The sequence below is a fragment of the Macadamia integrifolia genome, chromosome 5 (genome assembly GCF_013358625.1).
Source record: "Macadamia integrifolia cultivar HAES 741 chromosome 5, SCU_Mint_v3, whole genome shotgun sequence".
In the NCBI taxonomy this organism is placed as follows: domain Eukaryota; kingdom Viridiplantae; phylum Streptophyta; class Magnoliopsida; order Proteales; family Proteaceae; genus Macadamia; species Macadamia integrifolia.
The window spans coordinates 34,447,287-34,472,815 of record NC_056561.1 but is presented as its reverse complement, the minus strand read 5'-3'; the positions used below and the strand labels follow the sequence as shown (position 1 = coordinate 34,472,815).

At 38.5% G+C, this 25,529-nt stretch overlaps 3 protein-coding genes across 7 annotated transcripts in view; 1 reads left to right on the top strand and 2 right to left on the bottom strand.

Moving 5' to 3' along the window:
• The first annotated feature begins 3,699 nt into the window (after positions 1–3,699).
• On the top strand, positions 3,700–10,066 carry LOC122079237 (protein HHL1, chloroplastic). The gene is made up of 6 exons (XM_042645520.1): positions 3,700–4,141; positions 4,900–5,037; positions 7,707–7,793; positions 7,934–7,981; positions 8,162–8,304; positions 9,854–10,066. The coding sequence occupies exons 1-6, from the start codon at positions 3,854–3,856 to the stop codon at positions 9,864–9,866; spliced, it is 717 nt and encodes a 238-aa protein (XP_042501454.1). The 5' UTR covers positions 3,700–3,853; the 3' UTR covers positions 9,867–10,066.
• A 1,502-nt stretch (positions 10,067–11,568) lies between these two features.
• Positions 11,569–17,417, bottom strand: LOC122079236 (probable carboxylesterase 11). Its single transcript, XM_042645519.1, has 2 exons — positions 16,139–17,417; positions 11,569–12,483 (listed from the first exon to the last, which is right to left on the bottom strand). Exons 1-2 carry the CDS (start codon positions 17,014–17,016, stop codon positions 11,946–11,948), a joined length of 1,416 nt encoding a protein of 471 aa, XP_042501453.1. The 5' UTR covers positions 17,017–17,417; the 3' UTR covers positions 11,569–11,945.
• Positions 17,418–21,760: 4,343 nt separating this feature from the next.
• LOC122079471 (serine/threonine protein phosphatase 2A 57 kDa regulatory subunit B' theta isoform-like) overlaps positions 21,761–25,529 on the bottom strand; it is a 14,650-nt gene continuing 10,881 nt past the window's right edge. For 4 of the 5 annotated variants that reach the window (XM_042645973.1, XM_042645974.1, XM_042645977.1 and 1 more), the window contains 2 exons: positions 22,303–22,606; positions 21,761–22,089 (listed from right to left, as the gene is read on the bottom strand). In XM_042645973.1, the coding sequence (XP_042501907.1) occupies positions 21,932–22,089; positions 22,303–22,606 (462 nt within the window). In that variant the 3' untranslated portion in view covers positions 21,761–21,931. Of the gene's footprint in view, positions 22,607–25,529 lie in introns of all 5 variants that reach the window. The other variant, XM_042645978.1, reaches the window with a different exon arrangement.

Below are 25,529 nucleotides of genomic sequence, written 5' to 3'. Positions count from 1 at the left end.
CATGAGTTAGAGCAAATCTGGACCATGAGTTTGAGTCATTAATGCACCATTGAAAACCTTGGTCTGATGTACCTCATAGATGGTAAGATCTCATGTGGGGAGAGTATCCAAACTTTTGTCTATCCCCGTCTAGAATTGAGAATGCCGAATCTACACGTGCAAAAAAGTGTTGAGATATTCGGAGTTATAGAATTATAGTCACACATAGTGTTATTTAGTTCCTTAGTGTTTTTATATAATTGATGAGTGCGTTTTCTTACTAATCCCTCAAGGTTTTGGCTTAGACTCTCCGATACGATATTTGAGTATTTTAGAACTATAGTTCCACTTTGATTTATTTAAATCCTTGATGCCTTCATATACTCGAAGAGTTATTTCTTTCTGATTTCTTAATATTTTAGATTGGACCCTCCAACAATGATAACATAGATGGGGCTTAACCTTTTAAGAGTATCACAATCACCATTGATTCCCCCCTTTCTTCTTCCCAACATCCCCCCTTTCCTAGTTTTAAGTCATCTACGCTAGAAAGAAAGAGAGAGGTCAATCAATGATTGTGTTGTTCATTGTATATAGCACACAAACAATACATTATATATATGTGGTGAATAATTTATAAGAGATGCGCATAAAATTCTTACATTATCATTAGGGTTGGTAAGGAAACATAATAATGATGACAATGCAGTGAAACTTCTTGCTATGTTCCCTTTAGGAATCCAAGTTTTTTAATTTGTAAATTACTGTGCAGATAGAACAGATTTAAAAACAATATTGATTTCCATTTTTGTTTCTCTAGTCTTATTTATATTTTAAGAGGAGCTAAAGAGGTGGATAAGGCAAGAAGTGTTTTGGGGTGGCTACTTTGATTCTCATATACAAACCCATATAATTTTTTATTTTTTTTTTTATTTTTTATTTCATGAAACTTCCCATATAATTGGCAATACCGCTCTATTATATTTAATTTATTAGTGGAAGAGGTGTTTATCTAGGGAAGGTGACTGGGGACCTTAAGAGGCTCTGACCAATCAGGGTCGGTTATCTATGCTTAAAATGGCCTGGTCAGATTTATATAATGGCATAAACAAATAACTTAGCCTTGCCGGCCTAGGCATATCTTTCTCTGACTTCATTGGATAATTTTCCTTTTTTAGTAGTCCACAAGGGCCCCAAGATAAGTTTAATAGTATATAAAAAGAAAAAAAAAATTAATAGTATGAGAATTAACTTGTCTTGTACCTTCTCCTCAATGTGTATTCTTTCCCATTGTGTTATAATAATATCTCTCCCTCTTTTATATTACAAATTAATGGATCGAGCTTTCTTTAAGATACAGTGAGGGAAGAATTTCTTCACCCATGGCCATCATTGCAGTGGGATTGAATTTAAGAATAATGAAAAGTATTTAGTAGGAATGGAGTGATGATACAAGAGGATTTTGAATGAACACTTCATAGATGAAGGAAAACTTTTCTCCAAGAAAAACCCGACAAAATGATGTCATACATAAGAGGGTAGCGAGGTCATTCATGTGAGAAGAGAAGAGAGAGACACTGAGGTGCCCCAATGGCTCAGGAAACCTTTTCCTTTTAAAAAGATCGAAGTGTGTATAAACTCCATTAGAAGCAAAATTATTTGATAATTTCCATACATTAATAATACCTCAGATTTTTTTTTCTTTTTTAAAAGAATATAAAAAATAATTTTTTGGATGAATTACCTTTTAGATGTTTCATATCCCCCAAAAAATCTTTTCTTAAGAAAAATCTCCAAAAAGATGGCTCTATCACTCTAAAGGTACATTTGGGTAAGCTTTTTGCACCCATGATGGATTGGGGCAAGAAGTTCTAAAAATGGTAAATGTTTGGATAATGGGATTCTTCTAATTATGAGAGGTTTTAAGAATTAATCCAACTTATGACAAGCCCAATTAAGATTAGTTCATTTGAATCTTTACAGCCATAATCACCATTATCTCCAAGGAGAGAGAGGTGTGCTTGTCAAGCTACATTAAAGACTCCAGACAAAATTATCTTATTGGTCATGCTTGTTTAATTACCAGAATCACCTATAGGCTGATATATAAGCATCATAAACTTGGCCAAACAAAGATTTGACAAGAAGATGATGGTAAAAAAATCACAAGCATTCATAGTAGCTTTCTCTCTCTCAAGTCTCAACCTTGTACATTTCCTAATTAGGGTTAACAAGCAAGTAATTGAGTTAATGTCCAAATTTCAGTAGTTTATTGGCATCTCATGCATCTAAGGATGCTCCTTCCAAGGTAGGGTTTAAGAACTTGGAATTGGTGCGGAATGGTTAAGAAATGGCATAAATATACCTTAACCCTAATTTTTGGAAGGGAATCAGCCGAGTAAAGCCTGACTGATATTGGTCTCAAGCCTAACCTGTTTTACAAAATAATCATTTTCGATGCACGGTGTAAGCACGATTGATTATATGTCCCACTCAACCTAGCATGTTTAGCCGTTTACATATATCTTATGATTTTTTTTTTATGTGTAGAATAATGTATATATTGATATTTTTATCAATTATTGAATGTAATTTATTTAAATTTTCTAAAATCTAAGACAATTAAAATGCCCATTTAAGGATTTAATGGTGCATTAACCCATTTGAGACCCGTTTGAGACTCGATTAGTTGGATTAGTAGAAGCCAAGTTAAAGTCCTGAATCGAAATCAACTCATTCTTTAAAAAGGCAAATTGCGGTAAGGGTGTTAATCGGTTTGGTTTCGGTGTATACGGTGTGATTCAGTTCAGTTCACTTTAATTTGGCTTAAACTAAAATCGCACCATTTACTAAACGGTTGTATTTTTTGAAACCACAATCATTTAATAAACGGTTTCAGTTCCACGATTTTTAACGGTGTCGATTTCACGGTTTTGATCGCAATTTATTCTATACGGTTTTTAAACGGTTAGCAATCGGTTTGCTAGTTTATTTGCAGGCTTACTAAATTTTTTTTTTTTTTAATAAACTCTTCAATCTTGTATCAAATTAAATGAGACATTGAATAAGCAATGATTTAACTACATAACTACATAATAGGAGTAAATTATTGAATAGGCAGTCGGATAACATCTATGATCCTTAATTCTTCCCTAAATTAAATCATTATGTTTTGTTAAAATAATCAAATATTTAATCGTTATACGAGAAAATCAGATCGATTGAAACAGTTTAAACAGTTCGATTTTCACAATGTCAATTCGATTTGAAACCAATGAACGATTAAAACCAGCCCGACCCATTTAACTAATCAATCTTAAACTTAAAACTAGAACCAAATCATTTACTAAATAATTTTGTAATATCGATGTAAATGGCTTGATTCGATTTCAAATTTATATTGATTCAACCCGATGGATACTAAGTTACTTTGTTTTTTTGATAACAGATACTAAGTTAATAACCCCCGCCTTGTCTGAGTAGGGGAAAGCATTTCCCTTCGAGTTCAAATCCTCTACACGTACGAAAATACACTTCATGTGCCAACAACTGTCCCTAACTCCCTACTATGTTTCATAAATATGCTTCCTCACCGTTTAGATGGCAGTAAATGGCAGGTGAACGTACGTGTAGGGGATCTCAACTCTTCCCTTCAATCTGTGGCTCGTTTCTCGCCACCTGTAAGTGACCGACTTGTAAGTAGGAGCTGTCCAGTATGGGAGAGACGAGAAGAAATCCAGAAATATGGATGTGGATAAGGGACTAGAAACAACGATACTGTGAAGTCACTGTGAACCAGAGTGTGTGTGTGTGAGCCATTGTGCTTGGTGGTGGCGGTGCTGGTGGTGGCGGCTTTGCTTCTTCTGAGGGATATATGATGGAGGTAGGCATGTCTTTAAACGCACTGGTTCGGCTTCCTTTGTCGAATTCGAGGAGGAGCCATGACGATTTGCTCTTCAGACACTCTCTTTGGTCTTCTTCTGAGTCGATTAGCAGAAGATATCATCAGCAGCCAAAGCAAAGGAAGCATGTTACGGTTGTTCAAGCTAAGGGGAAAAGAGGAATGGCAGCTCGTCAGTTCCAACGCCCTCCCCCTCCTTCCTTGCCCCAAATCGAAGATGATGGAAACCCTAAATTCGTCATCTTCATCCGCATGGCTAATGTTAGTACTTACTCACTTTATCTCTCAATTTCTAATTTCAGGATTTATCCATGAGCCTTGCCTTGCAATGATTCCACAAGGGATTATCTTGTTTGATTTTAGTTGCTGGATTCCCGTAAGTTTTGGTGCAAAGTAGAAAACTGATGGTGAGGCTCTCTTTCTTCCCAATTGGAGAATTCTATTAATTAGCACTTGAGCTTAGGCTTGGCAAACTTAAAAGAATTATTTTGCAGTATTCCATAAAGACTTCCCATGTCATACTTCAACTTTCCAGAATGGCATCATCTCCACATGGATCCATGGCTGTCAACTCTGAATCTCAAGTCAAGACTTCCATAATGAGATATGCAAAGCCCAACACCGTTTTTATCGTAGTAATTAAGTTTATTACAACAGCATAAATTGAATTTATTTATTTATTTATTTATTATTATTATTTTTTTTTTATAACTAGATATTGCAAATTGTGGGTTAAGGAACCAAGTGACAGCCGGCCACAGGTTTTATGTAACTGAAATATTTCTAGTCTTACGGTGTTGCATTTATATGTACTTGCGTTTCCCTTTGTGGATGTTATTTACAACTTTTGATGGGTTTGGTGATGGGCTTTGTTATATGCATTTTTGGGAAGAAAGAGAGCCTCACCGTTTCTGATGCTTCTGGTAATACATGCATTTGGTTTGTAGCAGAACCATGTATTTTTGTTAGGTTCAGCAACTGTGCTGATGATCATAGATGTATTTCTGGCAATTGTGCAGGTTTATCTTTGGTACCCACTAAGTCTCATAACTGGTGGAACAACTGCAAAAATCATGGTTGCTGCCAAAGATAATATTCTCGGAAAATATATCTACAAAGATACACTAGCTAGAAATCTTGCGGCTGTGATTTACAAAGTAAGACATTTATTTTCTAGTTCCTCCTGAATTTTATGATTGAACTGATAAAAAATCGAATTTAGTTTGGTCTAGACATGTATTTGTTCAATTGTTATTTTTCTGTGTATCTAAATCCATGATGAACACTGTGTGTTGGTGTGTGTACGGAGGCTGTTTTAGTGTTCTGATGATAAGCATCTTGAGATCGAGACAACAAGACAAATTCCTTTGCAATGATATTCAGAAGAAGGTGTCTATAAGGCCTCAGTGGTTGGTGTAGACAGAAGTGACAAAGTTTCCATTCTCTGGTCCTAGTCCATTTGGTTCAAAAGCACTGTATCATTGCTTAGATACTCCAGAATGATATAGCCGCCTTGCTTTCAAAACTAAGCTGTGTTTCAGTTACTACTCATGCACCTTTGAGTGCTGAATGTATGTGATCTGTCTGACACATCTTTGGATGTTGCAAGTCCAATAACTTCAGTTAGGATGTCCTCAATAAAGTGTCAAAATCCTGCTCAGGGAGAATTGAGCATTGGATTCCCATGAAAATCTGGTGCTAGTTTTTGAAGAATCATCTCTCCTTGATTTAGAGTAACTTTGGTGGTTTGGGAGTGCTTCAACCTACCTAGCCAAGTAGTTTTTGGCTCTTATCTGAAAATAAGAAGTGAACAAAGCTACCATCTTTGAATGCTGTATGCCTAATGTCAGGAGGACATAGAGACTGAGCAAAACAGAAAAGTCAAGAGCCCTCAAACGGTGAAACTCTAGATAGCATCCACTAGTTGCACCTATGCAGCTGAGTTGATGGTAGTGCTGTATTTATACATGAATCAGTTGGACAATGCCCCAAAATGCATTTTGTAACACGAAATAGAAAACTAACAAACAATGGGTAAATTTGGATACACGACCTGTATAAAACTGGAGCACATTTGTATAAAACTTGAATCCATGATGTGGAAAAGTACTTCTATTCAATTTTATAGATGAAAAAATTCGAACCTTTGTTTTGATGTATGCTGGTTTGATTGGACTGAAACTTGACATATAAGTAGGGATAATCTGGACATGTCCATGAAGCTTGGGAGCTAAGACTCAACAAAACATGGCAGAAATGGCGCCAGTGACTATTTTGCTACTTGCAGTGGAGGAACCCTGCCTTCTTAGCATTATATGTATTAATTAATGCATATAAATATATTAATATTGCATAAATATGCTAAAATGTTAACTATATTTATGCTTCTGATAATCCTTGAATGTTACTTTGTTGCCACGTTGCTTTGATGCTGTCGGCCAAGTGGGAGTGTTTTCCTTTACTTGAGTTCATTTGCTTTAGTATGGTAGTGCTGCTGCACTCTCTATAAATTGGATGCTCTCTAATTGAGTGTGGCCACATACTTCCATTCTTATTGTTAACTGTGTTCAGTAGGTATTATGACCAAAGGATGTAAAGGCATGAGCATGGCAGCAGGAGAAGACCTTCTCAGTGCACATTTTCTTCCACAGATGATTCAATCACTAGTTCCTTTACTATTTTTATACTCGTAACTTGTTATATTTTGCTTGTTACCCTATTGTCTAGGGTAAGAGTTTTTAGCATTCATTCAAGTTTCCTGCCATCCATGGTTTAAAGTATCTCGATATGATACGGTATCCTTTGATATATACTTAAATTTAGCTGACCGATACGATACTTTAATCCTTGATCATGTATTAGGTATCTTATAATATCTTAAATTTAGCTGACCGATACCGATACTTTAATCCTTGCAGTGCCATCGGTATTAGGATATGTAATCAAGCTCTGTAAGCAAGTTTTGTTTGACCTTGTTTCCTTGTATGGGATTACTTTCCTTCCTATTGTACAATTTCTTGTCTCATAGGACATTGGGGAAACCCTGAAAGAGCTCAAGATACCATCCTTAATAGCCTGATTAACTTACCTTGTGAACGGCCAACTAAATATCCAAATTTGCCCAAGATCTGAAATCCTGCTGCTCGGGTGCTCAGGGTTCTGGTGTGGTCAACACACTCACATGATTGACTTGCCCATGAATCTGTGTGCCCATGGGGTCACCTGTAAGCTGGATGCTGGTCCTATCAGCCATCCATGTGGCAAAAAAGGCTATGCTTTTCCAAAGTAATTTGAAAAAAAATGCATAACCTAAATTGTGTCAGTGTTGATTACATATTTCTAAGACCTTGCTTGATGTTTGTTAGTAAATTGCTCTTGTTACACAACTTATAACATGTTTTGCATCCATTAGGACTTAATAATCCTTCCTCTACCCTCTGGGGGTCAGGTATACCAGTGACCAACTTATTTATGTACTAATTATTTTTCTCTAATTCCTTTAAAATGTTAAGATTTTACAACTTCAGGCTTGTCTACCTTATTTCTATCTGGAGTCTGCTTTGGAAATCAATTATGTGTAGCTGAAACTATTACCATGGAAAGTATTCAGCTTCTTGTCAGGTGCAAGTTCAAAATGTTGTATAGAGTGATCCAGGCATGACCATTTTAAGTGAACAGTTGCTATTGTTTGATTGGTTGACTGCATGAATATTTTCTGGTTGTCAGTTATGGTTGCCACTTCTCTTATTTCCCGTTGCTCTCATAATCATTGTTTTCCTAATTATCATTCATTACTGACTTTATCAGGTATCTATAATCTAAACAGGATGAGAAGGAGATACAAAAGACAGCATTTAAGCAGTATCGTGTGTTGCGGTCGGCTACGGATTTTAGATATGGCTACAAACTTGTTGTAATGTGTCTCTAACTTATGCTAGATGGCATTTATTGCTTATGATCTCTCAGCTCCTGAGTGTTAAAACTTATAGATGCACAACTAAGAGGAGTTCTTTGGAATTGCTTTGTGTAAATTTCCTTCTATGGCATATGCAGGAAAATAATAACGTAAGATCTGCACTTGCTACCTCAGATGTTATTGAGGTGAGCTTATGTAGGATAATTTTTGTTATTGCCACCTCTCACACACACCAAACAGTTTTTGTCTTCCAATCTAAAAATTTCAAATTTTCCTCGTCTTATGTACATTTGCATGAAATTGTCTTCAAATATTCAACTGTTATAGCTTGCTCTCTTTAAGTGATCCTATTGTCCAATTTTCAGCTTCCAAGACAGGAGGAGCTCAAAACCGTAGTTGACAAAGTGAAGGACTTTTTTGGGGATGCGAAAGAATCATTTGGAAAGCTCACAGCTCTAAGTTCGACCACCACTGAGGAGTCAGAAGAAAATTCAAAAGAAAAAGTCAAGTGAGTTTATAAACATAAATATTATTCTTCTTTTAGATGATAGATTTATTAAAGGAAAGTGAAACACGACTGTAAGGTGTCAAGTTAGCAAATGTATCAAACAGAAGAAACCAAGAGGAATGAAAATCCCCAATAGATACATATCTCACAGCATTCTCCATCCCCATGAATGAGGATGTGCTCTATTGGACCTAGGCTTCTATTGGGATATGATTCTCATGGAAGAATCCAAGGTTTTGATCAAGAGATGAGAAAACATCCAATATGCCCTCAACCTGATGCATCCAACCAGTTACATGCTAAAGAGGGATGAAGTTCTCCCAACAAATACAGGTATTACACCTCCTTGGGGTCCCCTCTGATTTGGTAAGTCATCCAACATATCGTTTCTTGACCTAGAGTTTCTATTTAATGAGACGTTCATTCGAGAAGCCAACGCCTGCATCAAGAGATGAGAAATCCTCCAGCACGCCCTCTACCTGATGTGTCCAACCTGTAAAACTGGCAAAAAATTTCCCCTCTAGAATTATCTGTCTGAAACCCTTTGCCGAAGCCATCCTAAGCCAAATGCAAGTTGCATAAATGCAGTTCTAGTCAAATTTCCATTTCTGTGGCCCTGAGAATGCAATATTCACTAGCCACATGCTTTAGAAACTGCACCACCCTTCATGCCTCTGGATTCTCAACTCACATGCTCCCGTGGGAGGTCCATGAAGTGTTGCACACCTTGGGTGTGGATTCCAGTTCCAGATCCAGTTCTGTACCGATTCGTATGCTTCATCTGCTGATTCTCCAGTGGCTTCATATTCGACTCGGGATGTGGGATAAATGGATCTTTCTATGCTTGTTGGATACGTTCTTTGATATAATCAGGTCAAGATTGTTGGAGGACAAGATAAAATGGCATTTATTACTCCACTCCAGGCAGTCGACCCCAGGAGCTTTTCTATACCCAACTGGCATTTCCTGTCCTCTGTTAGGGTCTGGAGTGTGAGAGCTATGAGAATCTCCATGGAATTTGCCTCAGTTGCTGCAGTTGGCGGAATGCCAGAATTACAACCAAGGATGCAAATCTTTGATGATAACCCAGTCAAACTAAAGCTAGTCCGCAATATTTATTTATTTTTTTTTTTTGGGGTGGGGTGGGTGTGAACCAAAAGCAGAAGAGGGAATTGCCTTAACTTGGTGTCATGAATCCTGTTCTGCCACTCCACTATGATTAAGGACACTAGAGAGAACGGAGTATTAACAATGTGGGAAAAGATGGCCCCATATTCACCTACTTCTTGGTCTTGGTTCTTATAAGGCAGACGTGAAGAAGTTGCCTCAGCAATCTCATTTCGTATTGGGAAAGTGGTGGGGGAAGAAACCACGATCTACATGAGGTCTACATCAGGCATTATATATAGATTTTCATGAGCAAAATATTACGATACATCTTTGATTGGTTTCGTCTCTTCTTAGTTATGGTCCATGCATTAATTGTTTTAACTGAAATTTGGGTTTGATGTAGCTATGCATCAGCTCTTATATATGCACTTTCTTATAGGGTGAAAGACTGAAGGTGGAACACTCCATTCTCCTCAACGCAGTGCAGTGGCCTTTGATGGTCTTTGTTCCTTTGGGTTCGAAAATGGTCTTCGAAAATGGAGCAAGTTTTATACATAATTTTGTAGCATAAGGTTTTATTCACAGATCTGACTTGATCAAACAAAATTGTAGATTTTTCTGTATATGAAGAAGAAAAGTAGTGTTTCTTTGATATGCAAAATTGTGATCATACTACATTGTTAAATCTTCTATCCACTAATTGAAGATTTGCTAGAACAGGACTACAGGAGAAAAGTTGTAATGCTTTAAAAGAAAGTGAAGACGTCTCCTTGCTTTTTAACGGAGTATGCTCATTAAGCATTCATTAAGGCTCATAGATTACATCTTAGCTGTTGATACGGTACTCACTGCTGAAAAGCAAGCAGAGGAAAACAGACTTGAAGCACACCCTGATGATAGGAGGAGCCTATATGAAGAACTAGATGATTGAGAGTACTACCACAACCAGGTTGTACCATGAACTTATAAACTAACAACTATGGTTTTCCTTGAATTCATAATCCTTGTTGCTGGTAGGGAGAAGAATCAGGGGTACTTTCTTTCTGGTGGCTAGCTCAAAAATCTCAGTAAGGCCAACATCATCATCAGCTGTGACACCCAGTGGTAGCCAAGGCAAAGGAATATCCAGGGCAACCCTTCTTCCTCCCCCAAATGTAATCAACTGGAAATCTTGGTCCTTCACGTCGATGTTAGCATCAGTGATCAAAACTCGAGTTTTTGCTGGTATCTCGTAGATGCCATTGAGGGTGCATTTCTCAATGGATTCTCGAAGAACCAGGAGGGGAGGACTGGAGTGTGAAACCTTATGTCTAGCTTTATCTTGTTACTTGACAAATTCGGTCTGGCTGAATTCAGGTCTACACATCCTCAAATTTTGGAAACCTCAAGCTCCCCACCTCTTAACACCTTCAGCAGAACATACAAAATCCTCCTCACCACCACAGCAAACATCCTTCTCCAGTTCATGTTCACTAATAATATCATCACAAACAAGTCTCAAATTATTCTCTAATCTTCTCCCCGAGGCCCCGACCCTCACCACCTATTTACCCACCACCACTCCATAGTTGTACATGTCGGGTCCTTTAATCGGTTTCTCCCCCACCTCCCAAAAGAAAACCTTCTAACAAACGCCACCCGACACATACGATGCGTTAACCAAACCGAGGAACCTCTCTCATATCGGTTTTGGTCCCTGAGTACCCAAGGAAATGGAACTCCTATTCACCTCGTCTCGGATGAGTTGGAATGAGTTTACTCATTTGGGGCTGACCAAGTGGGTGACATAGATCTTACGGGTTTGATGCCAGCATAGGCGTAGTAAGAGAAGGTGATGTCGGAGCAGTCAAAGGAGAGGAACTGAGCTGCGATGAGTTGGGGTCTACTGGCAAAGGTGTGATTGATTTGACAAGCAAGTCGGGTACTCGGGTGGAGGAGACTATCAGGGTTGGGACTCGGCTGAGTTGTGTGGCTAGAAGGGAGAGGGAAGGGTGGAGGAGGAGGTGGAATTGGCATATTACCAAATCATGCCCCCTTTGCCACTGCTGGGTATAGGTGTTTCGACACCTTCAACAGAACTGGAACCACCTGCAGTGGGTGTAAGTTGATTGACTCTGGGGCGTGGTCGATTATATTTTTCCCCCTTCATCTCAAGAGAAATAAATAATCAATTAATTAAATTCTATTCATGACAAATAATACATCTCACAGGGAAGGGAGAAAGCAAGAACTAAGATGTTCTTGGAACATCTGAAGAACATGAACTTGAACATGGAGGGCAATACATCTCACTGTCCAAGCACATCCTAATCTCTGACGATATTTCTTACAAAATGAGCAGACAGGAGCAAAGGGATGGGGGGCAGAATTGGAACAAACCTAAAGCTATATGACAGTAAGATTGGCAGGAAAACACACGCCACGTACAGGACACCCAAGTAATATGAGGGATTGTGATGCTCTCCCCTTGCAAAAGAATACACAGAAATGTTGATCCTGATGCAACTGTCGCTGCATTTGTTTACATCGACTCAATAGGAGAACTCATGACCTCTGAGTGAGATATATTTCTTGACCCAGATCGCAATGTCTTCTGCACAGGCTTGGGCCTGTGGGGTCCTAAGGAGCATATCTAGCGTTGCAAACTCATGCACAGCATCTTTATACTCGAGAACAGGAGCATCAACATTAACCTTCCTGAGCTCTTCTGAGTATGCAATGGCACGGTCTCGCATCCAGTCATGCTCTGCAACAACTGTTAGCATTGGGGGCATGTACTTAAGTGGTGGCTCCCTTCCAGGAATGAGAGGATTGGCAGCAGGATGGTCCAGACTAAATTCCTCCTCTGATAGGAATAGTTTCCATGCAAGTATGCACATAGCTTTATCATAGAAGTAAGAGTTTGCTAGTTTGATCTCCGAACGTGTGGGAACACTACCAATGAAGAAGGGATACATCAAGACCTGTGCCACCACTTTGACAGGATCCAGAAGGTTGCCAGCCTCCACAGCTTTACGAGCCACATAGTCTGCAATGTTTGCACCACAGCTCACACCCAAGAGTACGCACCTGTTTGAATGACATGAAGACAAGTTAGGGTTTCTGTTACATTGAGCATACAAATGCTACATTAGAACAAAAGGAAGATGAGATATATCAAGCAAAACAATGTACTAAGAATTAAAACCTACAATCTTAGCATTGAATTCATGCTTGAACGCGTTCAGGTTCAGCTTTCAGGATGGTGAGAATTAGAAAGCAACCACCATGCAAATCCTAGTCCACAGTATTCACATGATTGTACATCACTAATTGGTGATTGCACAGAACCAATGCCCTTTGGGCACCAAGCAATGTGCAAAATGACTCAAAAGCATCTTCCTTCAAGATGACATCAATACGCAATGTGCATACTGCTTCTGGAGGTAGTATTGGGTCACCAGGGAGGACGATGTCAATGCTTGCATGTAATCTTTGTATAGGGGATTGCATCCTTGTATTGTTTAAGGTATTCAACAAATTATCAACAAAGTTTCTGGTCACTAATCAGTAATCAGAATGAGAAGAATATGACTGTACTGCATTGTGAGGAAAAAAAAGCAAATACACACTGTCAACTAAGAAATTCAAAAGGAGCTAAATAAACACAGAATAGAGGATTCCAAGACATATCAAGTTCAGATCATCATTCAAACCAGTGGATCTCCTGTTGCCTAGCCCAAAAAAAAAAAAATCCCTCCCAATTGATTTCAGTAGCAATAACAAGCACTAAATATAATTAGTAAATCTTAACACAGTGCAAGGAAAGGGAGCACCAGAGAAGGTGGAGATTTTTGCATGGATTTTATCTGGTGAGGTATTTACACATTAGCAACAGCAAAAAGAGAGTTTTAAGTAGCCCAAGAGTAGTATTTGTATCCCTAGCTATATTCTCTTGCTTCTGTAAAGATGTATTGGTGAATCAGGTGTTTGAAGGCCATGTTTTGCCAAGCTTGTTTCTACAAGCCAGTTTCCAGGGATTGTGAAGGTTTGAAATGGGCCAGACCTATGAAAACATTTCATTTGGAACCTTTACACCCCTCCACCCACGGTTTCTTGGGCTTCTTCAGCTTCTGGAGGTAAAGATTCAAACAAGATGTTTTCATTGGTCATGCCCTTTTTAATCCCATAATTCCCAAAATCTGGCTTCCATAAGCCAAGAAGCACAAGCCCCAACAAGCTTAGCCAAATAATGCACGAAGTAAGAAGTGGACCAAAATTTGGACCCTGTAATTCAGCAGGAATCTGTTGACTTTGAAACTGATCAATGAGCTGACCTCCTTCATAGGCTACATAATATGTTGTTTATCTCATTGTACCAAATAAAAGATGACTTCTCAGTTACTATGGTTTCTTGTGTGGTGATGAATATGAAATTAATGACAAAGCATGCATCTGAAAAAGTATAGCTCCTCCGAGGACAAAGCATGCAGGTCCGATGCTCAAGATTCCTTCACAAATTAGTAAAAAAAAAAAAAAAAAAAGAGCAACCCAGTGCACGAGGCTCCCGCTACTGCAGGGTCTGGGAGGGGCAAATGTACGCAACTTTACCTCCTGCTTCGCAGAAGAGGCTGTTTCCAAGCTTTGAACCTGTGACCAACATGTTGCAATAGTGCAACTTAACCATTGCGCCACAGGCTCGTGCACTAATTTGTGTCCTTCACAAATTAATGTGTCTCTTCTAATCAATTTCTTCATTATCTTAAGTCTTAACCAACGGTTAGGTATGAATGTTGCAACCTGGTGGGCAAGCGGTCGAAACAGCCTCTCAACATTCTCGGGGTAAGACTGCATAGTTCTTGCCCTCCCCCGGACCTCGCACATGCGGGAGCCTCATGCACTAGGTACGCCTTTCTTTTAACCAAATTCAGTCCCATGGCTTTCCAACCTAAAAAATGTTGTGAACAATCATCAAATCACTTATGAAGTCATGTAGAGGGATATACAGCTTAAAAATTAAAACCCTCCATTTTTCTAAAGCGCAAGCAAAATCTGATATCAAAATAACAATTAACTAAACCTAGAACCCCCCAAGAAGATGGTCATGAACTATAACCCTCACAATGAAGAAGAGACTTTTGCACAACCAACCTCATTTCAAAGACTATTCAAATTTCCTTCTAGGATGGTAGATATAACATAGAATTCTTGTACAATAACTCCCAGCCTTACAACATTAGTGGTGATCTTTCATCTCTCCATAACTTCTTCGGGATAATTGTATGGTCTTCATAGGGTGGAAGATATAGTTAATGGAAAATAACAAACCCTGCATTGTCTGAAAAATTCGACATCTTTGCACCTTTAGAGGTCAAAGGTGAAGGATGGCCTGGTAATGTAGTCTGTAAATGTCTTTTGTAATGTTTTGTAGGGTTAGTCCTATAAATATAAATCAATTGTAAGCATTTAAGGCATAACTAACAATTTCAAAATAACGTTTGCTAATGCAATTCTCTTCTCCATTAAAGAATCCCTTGTGTATGATCAAAAAAAGTTGGTGTTTGATCCAATTGAACCACCTAGAGGTGTGAAGCCCGGGTGTGACTTTTATTGTTTGTTTATCCCATCCTCTTCATATGCCAACAATTTTCCATAAATATTCTACCCTATGTTCACTGGACCTGATTTGACCATTAGCCCCATCTATCCTCCACCTGATCCAAATTTGGATTTCTTTATTCTCTGTGAAAAGATCCTATCATAGTACTGTTTTAATCTTTTCAACTACAATACTACATTACTTGGCTATAATCATCAGGTTGTTTGTTTTGCGTTCAGGTGGTCCTCGAAGATTATGAATTCGAATGGAGGCCCATTACCCTTCTCGATTTCGAACTCTTGTTAGGGAGGATGGCAACCCAAATCAAATAGGCTAGCCAATGATGAGTTTTAGATTTGAAGTTATTATCCTGATTTGTTACTTCAATCTAACAGTCTTAACCATCACTCAGCACCTTAATATCTTTCAAGGGTCTACCTTCTTGTACTCTTTATTCTTCGAAATTCACTAAAAACAAAACTCTTGGTAATCACCACCCTCCTTCCATTAAAGACTTAAGCCATCATCACTATTCAGGTCACTTCAGCATTCTTATGTGCAAGAACATGCAATTGATTGACCCCTTGACAAACTTACAGAGTCCAGTTGAAAATATACCAGGTCTGATAACCAAATGTGCTCAGATATATCCATCAATTTACCATTGTCTGTAATTCTCTTCCTGAGATTAAGGAAATGGTAAAACAGCAGTAAGCAGCCTTGGAATACGATACCATAAAATGTTTCACAAGGAAGAAAATTAAATAACATGTTGCTAAGAACTTGCATTACACTCCACCTAGTTTTATGAATCTTCAAGACAAGATAAAAATCGATCTTACATAACATTTAAGAATCATGTAATTCTGTGCAAGTCTGGCCATTTGTTAATTGTAATATTGACTTATATATCAACTAGAAAGTTATTAAAATAAACCAATGCTTACAAAGTATACTTCATTCACAGCAGTCTCTCTAACTAAAGAAGCATATTCAATAAGGAGATGAACTGACAGTTCCCCATTGCAGCATTTGGTTTCGTAAAACATAGAGTTAATTCTTAACACACAACGACCATAAGACAGACCTATGAAATCGTCCAGTGTCAGACAGAAGCAGAAAAAGAATAGTGGATTAAAATGTAACCTGGTGGGATCTCCGTGGGCAGCTAACCAAGGCTCCACCATAGACGCACCAAATGCGTCAACAATATGCCGATTAATATCAGATCTCTGGATATCAGAACCGCCACCACGTTTACTCAAAAGGGACTTGCCACACTCCGCCAGATTGGCCTGCTTCGCCAACCAATGCAAAACTTTCACTCCATCATCGAAGGCTGCCGGGTACCGGTTCTCAGGCGCTAGCCTGTAACCAACCGCAATGACAATCACATCACACAATTTGGCTATCCGTCTACAGAAGAAATCATTGGCTGATGAGTCCTTGCTGCCAGCGACGAACCCTCCGCCATGGAATTGCAACATAACTGGCAATTTCCGACAAGAGCGTTTGTTATTGTCAAGGGACGGCGAATAGCCCCTGTAAGATCCCGTCTCCTGTTTCGAATTCAAGCTCTCAGCATCGTTGCTACCACCGTAGCTGCTCCTGCGGATCTGCTCAGCCAGATTGGCAGCAGGCTTGGAAGATGTGGATGGGCCATAGCTGTTGCGACGGTGGAGGCTGATATGGGCACTGCTAAAAGAACCTGAAGAATCCGAGGACGTCACAGAAGCCTTGTTCCTAGCCCTAGATTGGGATTGGGAATCTGAATCTGATGCAGCGAGGCAGGTCTCAGGGAGGAAGATACGGACGGAGAGAGAGGTGAAAGGATCAATGTGAATGTCTTTGGTGGCAATACCATCGGTGAAAGAAGGGTTAGCAGCGGCGACTGATTCTTCAGGCCGCGTGGTGACACCGAAAGTGTTATCATCATCCAAAGAGCTTTGGATATGGCTCTGCAACCGGTGTTTTAGCATGAATTTGAAGAATACACTGTAGACCTTCACAGCTACACTAGGCATCTCTCTGCCTCTGATCCCGCGGCCCCGCCCTACGTTTGCTTTCAGAAACCAACGCAGGAGAGATTGCGATGTTTTCCTCTCTAAAGTTACGGTGAAATCATGGCGTTTAGTCCGATTTGGAGCTCTCTGTAACTCTACCTACAGCAACTTCATGGGATCATGGAAGATGGTAACCCAAATCCAAAGAGAGAGAGAGATTCAATTTGACCCTTCGAAGAACTACGCAGCCGAAAGAAACCCCAAGAGCGAGAGATGAAATCACGAAAGAGAGAAAGAGAGAGAGAGATTTTCAGTCTTTTTTTGATTGTGATGGTTATTTGATTTTGAATGGCCAATAAGATCGGGAGGTTGTTTTCTTTTTCCCTCTAAATATATCGGAGGCTGTCTCCCGCACCCAATTTGGCTTTGGTTATGCAGCCAATGAGATTGGTTCAGACGTGTGGATTCAACACATACTTCTATGTTTTTTTGCTACTTAAGAGAGTGAAGATGTGGATATACGAAAGGTGTTGGATCTTCACATGTACATAGATAGGATTCATTTTCAACACGCCATTGTACCTTGGTTCCACACGGTTATGACCCTTTTGTGCAGTGAAGCCTTTTTGGCCATGATCATCGTCGTGTGGGTCTAAGAAGCCGCACCCATTTATTATAAAGGATTTAGATCCTTTCTCATGTTTTGTGTCTAGTTGATCCCTCTCGAGTCGAGAATATGAATTTCATTATGAATGTAATGGCAAGCCAAGGTCATAGTTTGTTAAAATGGAATGATAAAATCCAAAATAAATAAATAAATAAAAATTGGACCAAGTTTACCTACGGTGAAAGAAGTAATCATGTCACCATAGTCATCACTACCATAAGAATGGTATGAGAAGGGATAGTTTCGATCTGGTACAATACTAATTGAGGGTTAATGATGACACAATAGTCAGATCATATGATCACATTGTTAAAAAATACCACAAAAGAGCTGCATATCTCAATACCATCATACTTACGTGCATCATCAACCACTGGGATTTTAGAGCAAGTACCTAATATTGCGGTTGCTGTAATCAGTTAAAAGACTTGAAGTGGCAAACCCTTGGGTAAAATAGCACTTGACGTGATTTTTACGCTTAAATGATTTTTTGGTTCCATATTTTAGGAACTATATGAATAATGGAGAAACTCCATGAAAGGAACAGTAATGATTCATATAAATCACTTAATAAAAAATGTCTCGGAGAAATCCACTGAGTAAGGTATTGCAAGGTGCATGGTGTGCATACATGTCAATGGGGTTTTGGGCTTTTGATAACATTTTTATATTGATCAACTTTTCTCATATCCATGATCAAAGGACGATTGAGAGGTTCGAAGAATGTCCATAAGGTATTGCACAACAATGGAAGATATTTTCAAACATTCGTAAATAAGGAAGAGACATGTACAACCATCACATTTTCTTCACCGTATTGTCAAGGGAAAATTTTCCCCTTCTAATAGAAAATGATTGGGGAGGTATGCGCCGTATGACATGCTTGAAAGGGAAACAAGAATTTCTATAATTGTTATCATAATTTTATCATTAATTTCAAAACTATCTGAATCTAGTGAATTTTATTTCACTTGATAATTAATTATTTTTATTTAAAAAATATAATTATAAATATGATAAGGGTTTTAAATCCATTATATAATATGATATGGTAAGAACCATGTCCATGTGCAGGCCAGTGGGGCAATAAGCAAATATGGATGTTTGGGCCCACCATGATGGTATTTTTGTCACATTTGAATATGAGACAACTCATCTGCCCAGCAAAACCTTCCGTGTGTTTTGAAAAACCTTGTATTTTTCTGGATAACAAGACTCCAAGGAAACCTAAAATGAGTTTGCCAAATAATAAAACAAACCATTAAAAATTTGAAAAAAAAATTCATATTCAAATAATTGGGCATCCAATTAGTGATCCAAGGATGGGAAGGATTTTTGGATATATATATCCATGTATTGGGATGTATATCTAGGGACTTCCCAACTCTGAGATCACTTATTAGGCGTCCAATTAATTGAATAGGAGCTGAATCCTAAAAACTTAGGACTGATCTAATTAAGGGTGTAAATCCCAAGCCCACACCGATTTGATTGACTATTTAAAGATCAACCAGGCCTACGCCAATTATTAAATGTTTCGGGCTTACGCTCGGCCTGTTTATAAACATGTTGTACACAGTGCAAGGGGTAAGTCCGACGGGCACCTGATCGGACCAACCCATTTACAAGCTTGACTTGGCCCGACACGTTTTGCCTGACCATTTATATGTATGTTTTATTTTTTTTGATAAAATAGGATATATATATATATATATATCAATTATTGAATGTAATTAAGTGTAATATCTTTCGTAAATTGTTGATGATTTAATAAAATATATTAAGCATCTTAAATCTAAGACAATGAAAGACTGTTTAAGGTCCATTTAAGGTTTTATTGATACCCGTTTAAGACCAATTATAGCCTGATTAGGAGAAGATCGATCAAACCCCGGAACTCGACCGGCTCATTCTTTAAATAGGTAGGTCACGGTCTAAGGGCATAAGCCCGCGAGAGACCGACTCGACTTGCTTGATTGACACCTAGTCTTTTTTTTTTTTTTGGTGGTAGTGATCCAATAGTAATTGGGGTATCATCAAATATCCATGGACATACATGAGAATCTATGCCAAAGACACGGGATGTATTTGATTAAAGGGAGGAGGAACATTGTCTATCTAGTGTTCCCCACACTCCAACATAGTCCTCGTTTTCAGGGGCAAAGGCATCTTTTCATAGCCCTCTTGAAAATAGGGGTTGTGTGACTTGTTTCTGGGCATGGGAGACATTAGACGAACAACATTATTTCTCCCTTGATTGAATTATGCTCTAAATTTGGCATGTGACTAATTCATCCCAAGTCCTCTCTATTCAAGGCTCAAAATAGTCATTCACCCATGTTTAAAGAATCATAATCAAATCGCTGATTCCGGTCAAATTGGATTGAAATCGGCCAATTTTGATTCCAGATTTGTACTTGTTTTTAGGGTTGAGATCAATACCGGATGAATCAGAATTGGAACCCATGGAGGCCGATTTGCCTCCTCCCTCTGTTTTCATTGAAGGAATAAAAATTTTTCTCTATCTTTGCCATTGCATCCGTCCAATACAAGTTGATCCATATCAGCAGCGGCCGAGATCAATCCATATTCATATCGGTCAAGATCTGGCGAAACCAATCCAGATAACGATATGTAAAACCATGATCTACACAATTCAATCCAAAGACAGCATTATAAGCATGCATTTATAGTATGCAGACAGAAGTTTAAGATCTTGGATAGAACCTATTTATTAGAGGGCAAGGATTCATGCAGCTGAATTTCTCGTAACTTGTTACGTTGTGTCTCTTTCATCCATTTCTCTGCCATCATTTTCTATTTAATTGCTTATTTTCTTTATTTCTCTTTTTCTGTTTGGACATCAGGCTTTCCTGCCATATTTTGCACGCATATTTGTAACCAACCTCGTTAAGTTAAGATAAGACTGAATTTGTTGTAGACATAAAATTATTTAAAAATAAAAAATAAAATAAAATTCATGGGATTCAAATCTTAGGCTGTCCCTTAAATTCAAACCTAAGTTAGAGTGGGATAGTCCCAAGGACACATCTCACTTGGTATCAATCTTGCTCATTTTCCAAGTTAAGTTTACTGACATTTTTAGTCAAGGAAAAGTACGGAGAGCAGCAATTAGTAAAGGTGGTAGTCTTTGGAGATTAGACTGATCCAAGGTAGCTTAGATCGAAACTCCAGTTTCCTACAGCTCATTGTATGCTAGATCCACTAACATCTCTCATAGAGAAATAATAAAGGCATCCACTGGATCTCTATGGCCACTCCTCATTGCACTGGATCCCTTATCATCCCTCAACATAGATTAGATTAACCCACTTTTATTAATGGATTGATAACTTTTCATGTACAGTTGGAGAATATTGACTGATAAGTGTTACTGAACAAATTTGGTGAGGACATGGATATTTTTCTATTACTGAACAAAGTTGGCTATGAAGATGTTCCAGCCCATTGTCCCAGTGCAATTATGAATGCTCTCTCTCTCTCCATTAAGCTGTTTCTGCAATAGAAGCTGGGAGGCTTGAATTTTAGTTTTTTCTTGAAGGCAAGTCTGCCCACTATAAAGAACTTTAACTGAAACAACTACCGACAACTAACAGAAGAACAGGGAGAAGAGATCCATGCAAGTTTATACTAAAAGATCTGCAAATATTGATAGAAGGAGTATTTAGTTGGTTCCTTGGAACAGACCTGGATTATGGGGTTGCAATCGTCGGAACGGGAAAAAGATCAAGGGGTCAAGTATTGGATTGTGAACAATTCGTAGGAATCTGACTGGGGAGAGATGGGTACATCCGGATGAGGAGAAACCCTAAGAAGGGGCTGTGAGGGACAGATCATAAAGATGGTGACATTGTATCCAGTTAAATCTACCCTGAATCCTTCTGCCAACACATATATGATCCCCATACCTTCATCCCTTAGCAGTGATTCCCGGCCGATTCCTTACATCATGAAAGAATGTGTTACCCAGAGAGACAACAGTTCCTTCATGTGGTCAGTACCATTGACAACTGAAGAAATTCATTATATCCTTCCTCATTTACCCAACGTATCAAAAAATATATGCATAACAGAAACTCAAGTCAAGAAACGCTTCCATTTTTTAAAGAAATAAAAATAAAGGCATACACATAAATAAATGATGATCGAGCAGTGGTTTAATTCACATTCCAGAACCAATAGAAGCAAAAGAAGTATATGGCACTTAGGTAGGAAGATACCTCTCATTTGTAGCTCCTTTATGTGACCCTATAGAAAATCAACCAAGAAAGCCAAAATTACTACGAATCTTCCTCTATGATTATGGACTGCAGTTGCTGTAAACCCCATATATACAATCTGTATATAAAACCAGAAGTTTGGGCCAGTTTGTTCCCTGTACAGTGGTGCTGTTGACCCTCTGGGACCTGACAACCCAAAACAATCAGAAGTAACTAAGGGTGAGCAACTAGAGTACGAAGAACAGCATTCCACCTCCTAAAGCTTGTCACCCGTTTCATGACTCATACCAATCAGAAATTTGAGACCGTTGGAACAAACAACCAACAGATCTCTTTAATCTCTCTAGCCCACAGATGTATGGGTGAGTAATACTTGAGGAACAAGAACAGCTTCATTACTTGCAGCTTTTGATGCAGCAATCTCTTCTAACCGCTTCCAGGTGGCCTCACGCTTTGCTTTGATCTCCTTCTCCTTTGCTTCGTCCTCCTGAAACTTGACCGAGCACTTCTCAAATACCTCAGGATCAAGATCAGAGAAGATCTTGCGTACATTCAGTGTCAAGCTCTGAACTGCCTGATTCCAGTGGCTTCTTGCATTTCTATCCAAGGCAGGGAAGATAATGGGCAGTATAACTTGGCAGTTTTGTTTGATTAAGTTCTCAATATGATCATTGTTCCATAAGAACAGAGCCCTTTCTGCCACCTGCAACCAAGAATCAGTTAGTGGTGCTACTCAAATAAAACTCCTCATGCACAGTCTATCATGCCATATGGGTAAATTGAGATACGAACATGACTGCATTTAATCCTTAATTCAGTTAGGGAACTTAAATTCTCGCGGATATAACAGGTGTTCCTTGCTACACAAAAGCAGAATGGTAAAAGAAAAAAAAGAAAAAAAAAAGGAATATCACTTGACCGAGTTGGAAAAAAAAAAACTTTAACATCAATGTATATAAACCAATTCTCTGTCTAGCAGTTCAAATTCATGGGCTAGTTCCAGTGATGCAGTGGCATAATCATGGTTGGACCAACATAACCCAATCTGGAAACCCAGACTGAGAAAAAACAGATCTAAATCAAGATTTCCATCAAAAAGGGAAGAGATAGGATTCCTTTATTTGTTTGGGTTATTCTTGTAATCTTATTTTATATTTTAGGGAAAAAGATCCCCATGCTCTCCTCTTGACATACATCCTCTCACAGGGATTTTTATTCATTTTCTCTCTTCTCTCTAATCATTGTGGGCCCCCTATTGATGATATCATCTTGCATGCTGCCATTGGCATGGGAGATTGCTCCAACACCGGCAGCATGGGAAACACTCCCCCTTTATTTTATTATGGAGTTAGATACGTATGAGTCTTTCAGTAGTTTCATAGTTTCAGTCAATTTCTGTTTTAGGTAGAGATTAGAATTTCCCCTCTTAATTTCTATGCATATAACCCAACATTTGAGCAGAGTTGACTTGAATAAAAGTTGAATCTGTTAGTGGCTGTGCTCGCAACTGAGTCAAGCTTGGAGGCCGGGCATGACTGGTTTACTTTTACCCTTCTTGACTGACAAAAGAGGTCAGATCAACTTCTTTTTGATGCAGATACGGCTGCCCTTTCTTGGTTGGACCAGCATGACCGGCTTTGGAAGCCAAGAGCCAAGAAGAACCGGTCCAGCCCAAGGTTTTGGTCCAACAATGGTTGGAAATAAAATTAGTAGTTTACCTAGTATTTTATTTCATGCTTTTAGTTTCCAGACTTGAACGTAGGAGTCGGATTTATTTCCTTGCTTTGGTTTCCTTTTTATAGTTGTTTCCTAGTTTAGGCTAGTTTCCATTCCAGTTACGTTTCTAATTTCATGTTCCTATTTTCCTATATATTAGTTGTAATCGATTGAAGATTTAGAGAGCAATTTGATTATTGAATGAATGTGTGAGTGTAAACCTTCTTTTCCCCCTCTCTACTCTGATTTCCCCTCCCTTCCCTAAGGTTCTCTATCACTTTTCTTCTTTCTTTTTATTCTTCTTACATTGGTTACTGTTTTTCCTTCTTCCAACTTCTTTCCTTTCTTCTCCCCATACAGGTGATAACTAGTTTCTGCTTGACCATAGAGTCACTCACAATTGGGGATTGATCTCTACACCCCTCCTTTCCTCCTGATATTTTGGTGTTGGTTCATCACCTTAGGGAGACCTAAACCCTAAGTTCTTGTTCCACAACACCACCTATTTTTCTGTGAGATTGAAATCCATAACCAGGACTGGTTACTACAGTACCGCTTGGGTTAGTTTCAGGAATTTTTTTTTATTCACTTTTCAGATTGCTATTTCGACTGATTGTTGGTTGGTATCTGGAGATCAATGAGTTAGAATTATCCTAAATTCTCAGGTCGTTTGAACCTCTTTTGAGAGAGTTTTCTCAATCAGAGTAGGGACTGGTTCTATAGTGTTTCACTTAACATAAGGAAGAAGATAACTTCAGGTTCTGATATTTTCCATTGAAGACAGTTATTATAATTTCCCCCAAAGCCCCTACCATCTATCATTGTTTCTGTCTTATTCTCCATCTAATATTCAAATTCCAGAATAGCCCCTTCTCTTCAATTTTAAGACGAAATGCTCCGTGACATGAGCATTCATACACAGAGACAAAGTAAGATGGGCAGGGAGGTCAACAGGAAGTGATAATGAGCAAACGTTGGACTGGATAATGGAAACTGCTTTTGGGTCACTATGGGCCTATCAATGTGATAAAAAATCCCAATATGAAAGAGCAGTGGTAATTCTGTCAATAATTTCAAGTTCTGGACACCTTTGGACAAAGATAGCAGGAAGGTTAGAAAATCATTAAAACAGAAAAATGTCAATTGAAATGGTAAAGCACATCTAGACCCATCAAAAAGAGCATGCTTTAAATATGAAATGCTAAATGTGAGCTCTAAATGGCCTCTTTCAAATGATTAGACGTGACTGCAATGCTGAGGTATGGCCTCAACATTTAACGGTCACACCTAAGTGATTCCTGAAATCAATGCGTCTATTAGAGATACAGCTAAGCAGATCATATGGTTAAAAAATCATCCAATCATACTGATTATCTACCCAAGTAATCTCTTACATGGCATCACTCTAGTGGCAGGCCCTGAATCACAACCAGAAAGAAAAAGAAAAAGAAAAAAAAATATATATATATATATATATATACACTAAACAATTAAACAGACCTGCTTGTTAAAAATCATAAAATCAATCATGATTTTTGGAAAAGGTAATCTCCTCAGGGATTGATGAAGAAGCGGGTCATGACATTGTACAAGAGTGAAGAGGCATTTGCCAAGATATTGACAATTCAGGATAGAAGTTTTAGGCTGAGAATTTGGACCAAAGACGCTACCTGTGTATGATATTAACTTTCCCAACAAGTGACAAAGTAGCCTGCTCGTCAGAGCATAGGCAGCAAGAAATCTATTAAAGTTGGAAGTTTACGAGAATTATACACTTCTGAGGAGTGACACGGCTTGGAAATGAAAGGAAAAACAAAAAGAGGGAAGAAAGAAAAAAATAAAGGGACAATCACAAAGGAGACACCACAAGTCTCCACACTCTTTCCTTTTTTTTTTTTTGGGGGGGGGGG

Bases quoted from the DNA above. Each gene is read 5' to 3' on its own strand.
- LOC122079237 (XM_042645520.1), top strand. From the start codon at position 3,854: ATGATGGAGGTAGGCATGTCTTTAAACGCACTGGTTCGGCTTCCTTTG. The intron at 4,142-4,899 runs GTTAGTACTTAC...GCAATTGTGCAG, and splicing joins TCTTCATCCGCATGGCTAAT to GTTTATCTTTGGTACCCACT. The intron at 7,794-7,933 runs GTAATGTGTCTC...TGGCATATGCAG, and splicing joins GATATGGCTACAAACTTGTT to GAAAATAATAACGTAAGATC.
- LOC122079236 (XM_042645519.1), bottom strand. From the start codon at position 17,016: ATGCCTAGTGTAGCTGTGAAGGTCTACAGTGTATTCTTCAAATTCATG. The intron at 12,484-16,138 runs GTTACATTTTAA...TCATTCAAACAG, and splicing joins GCCCACGGAGATCCCACCAG to GTGCGTACTCTTGGGTGTGA.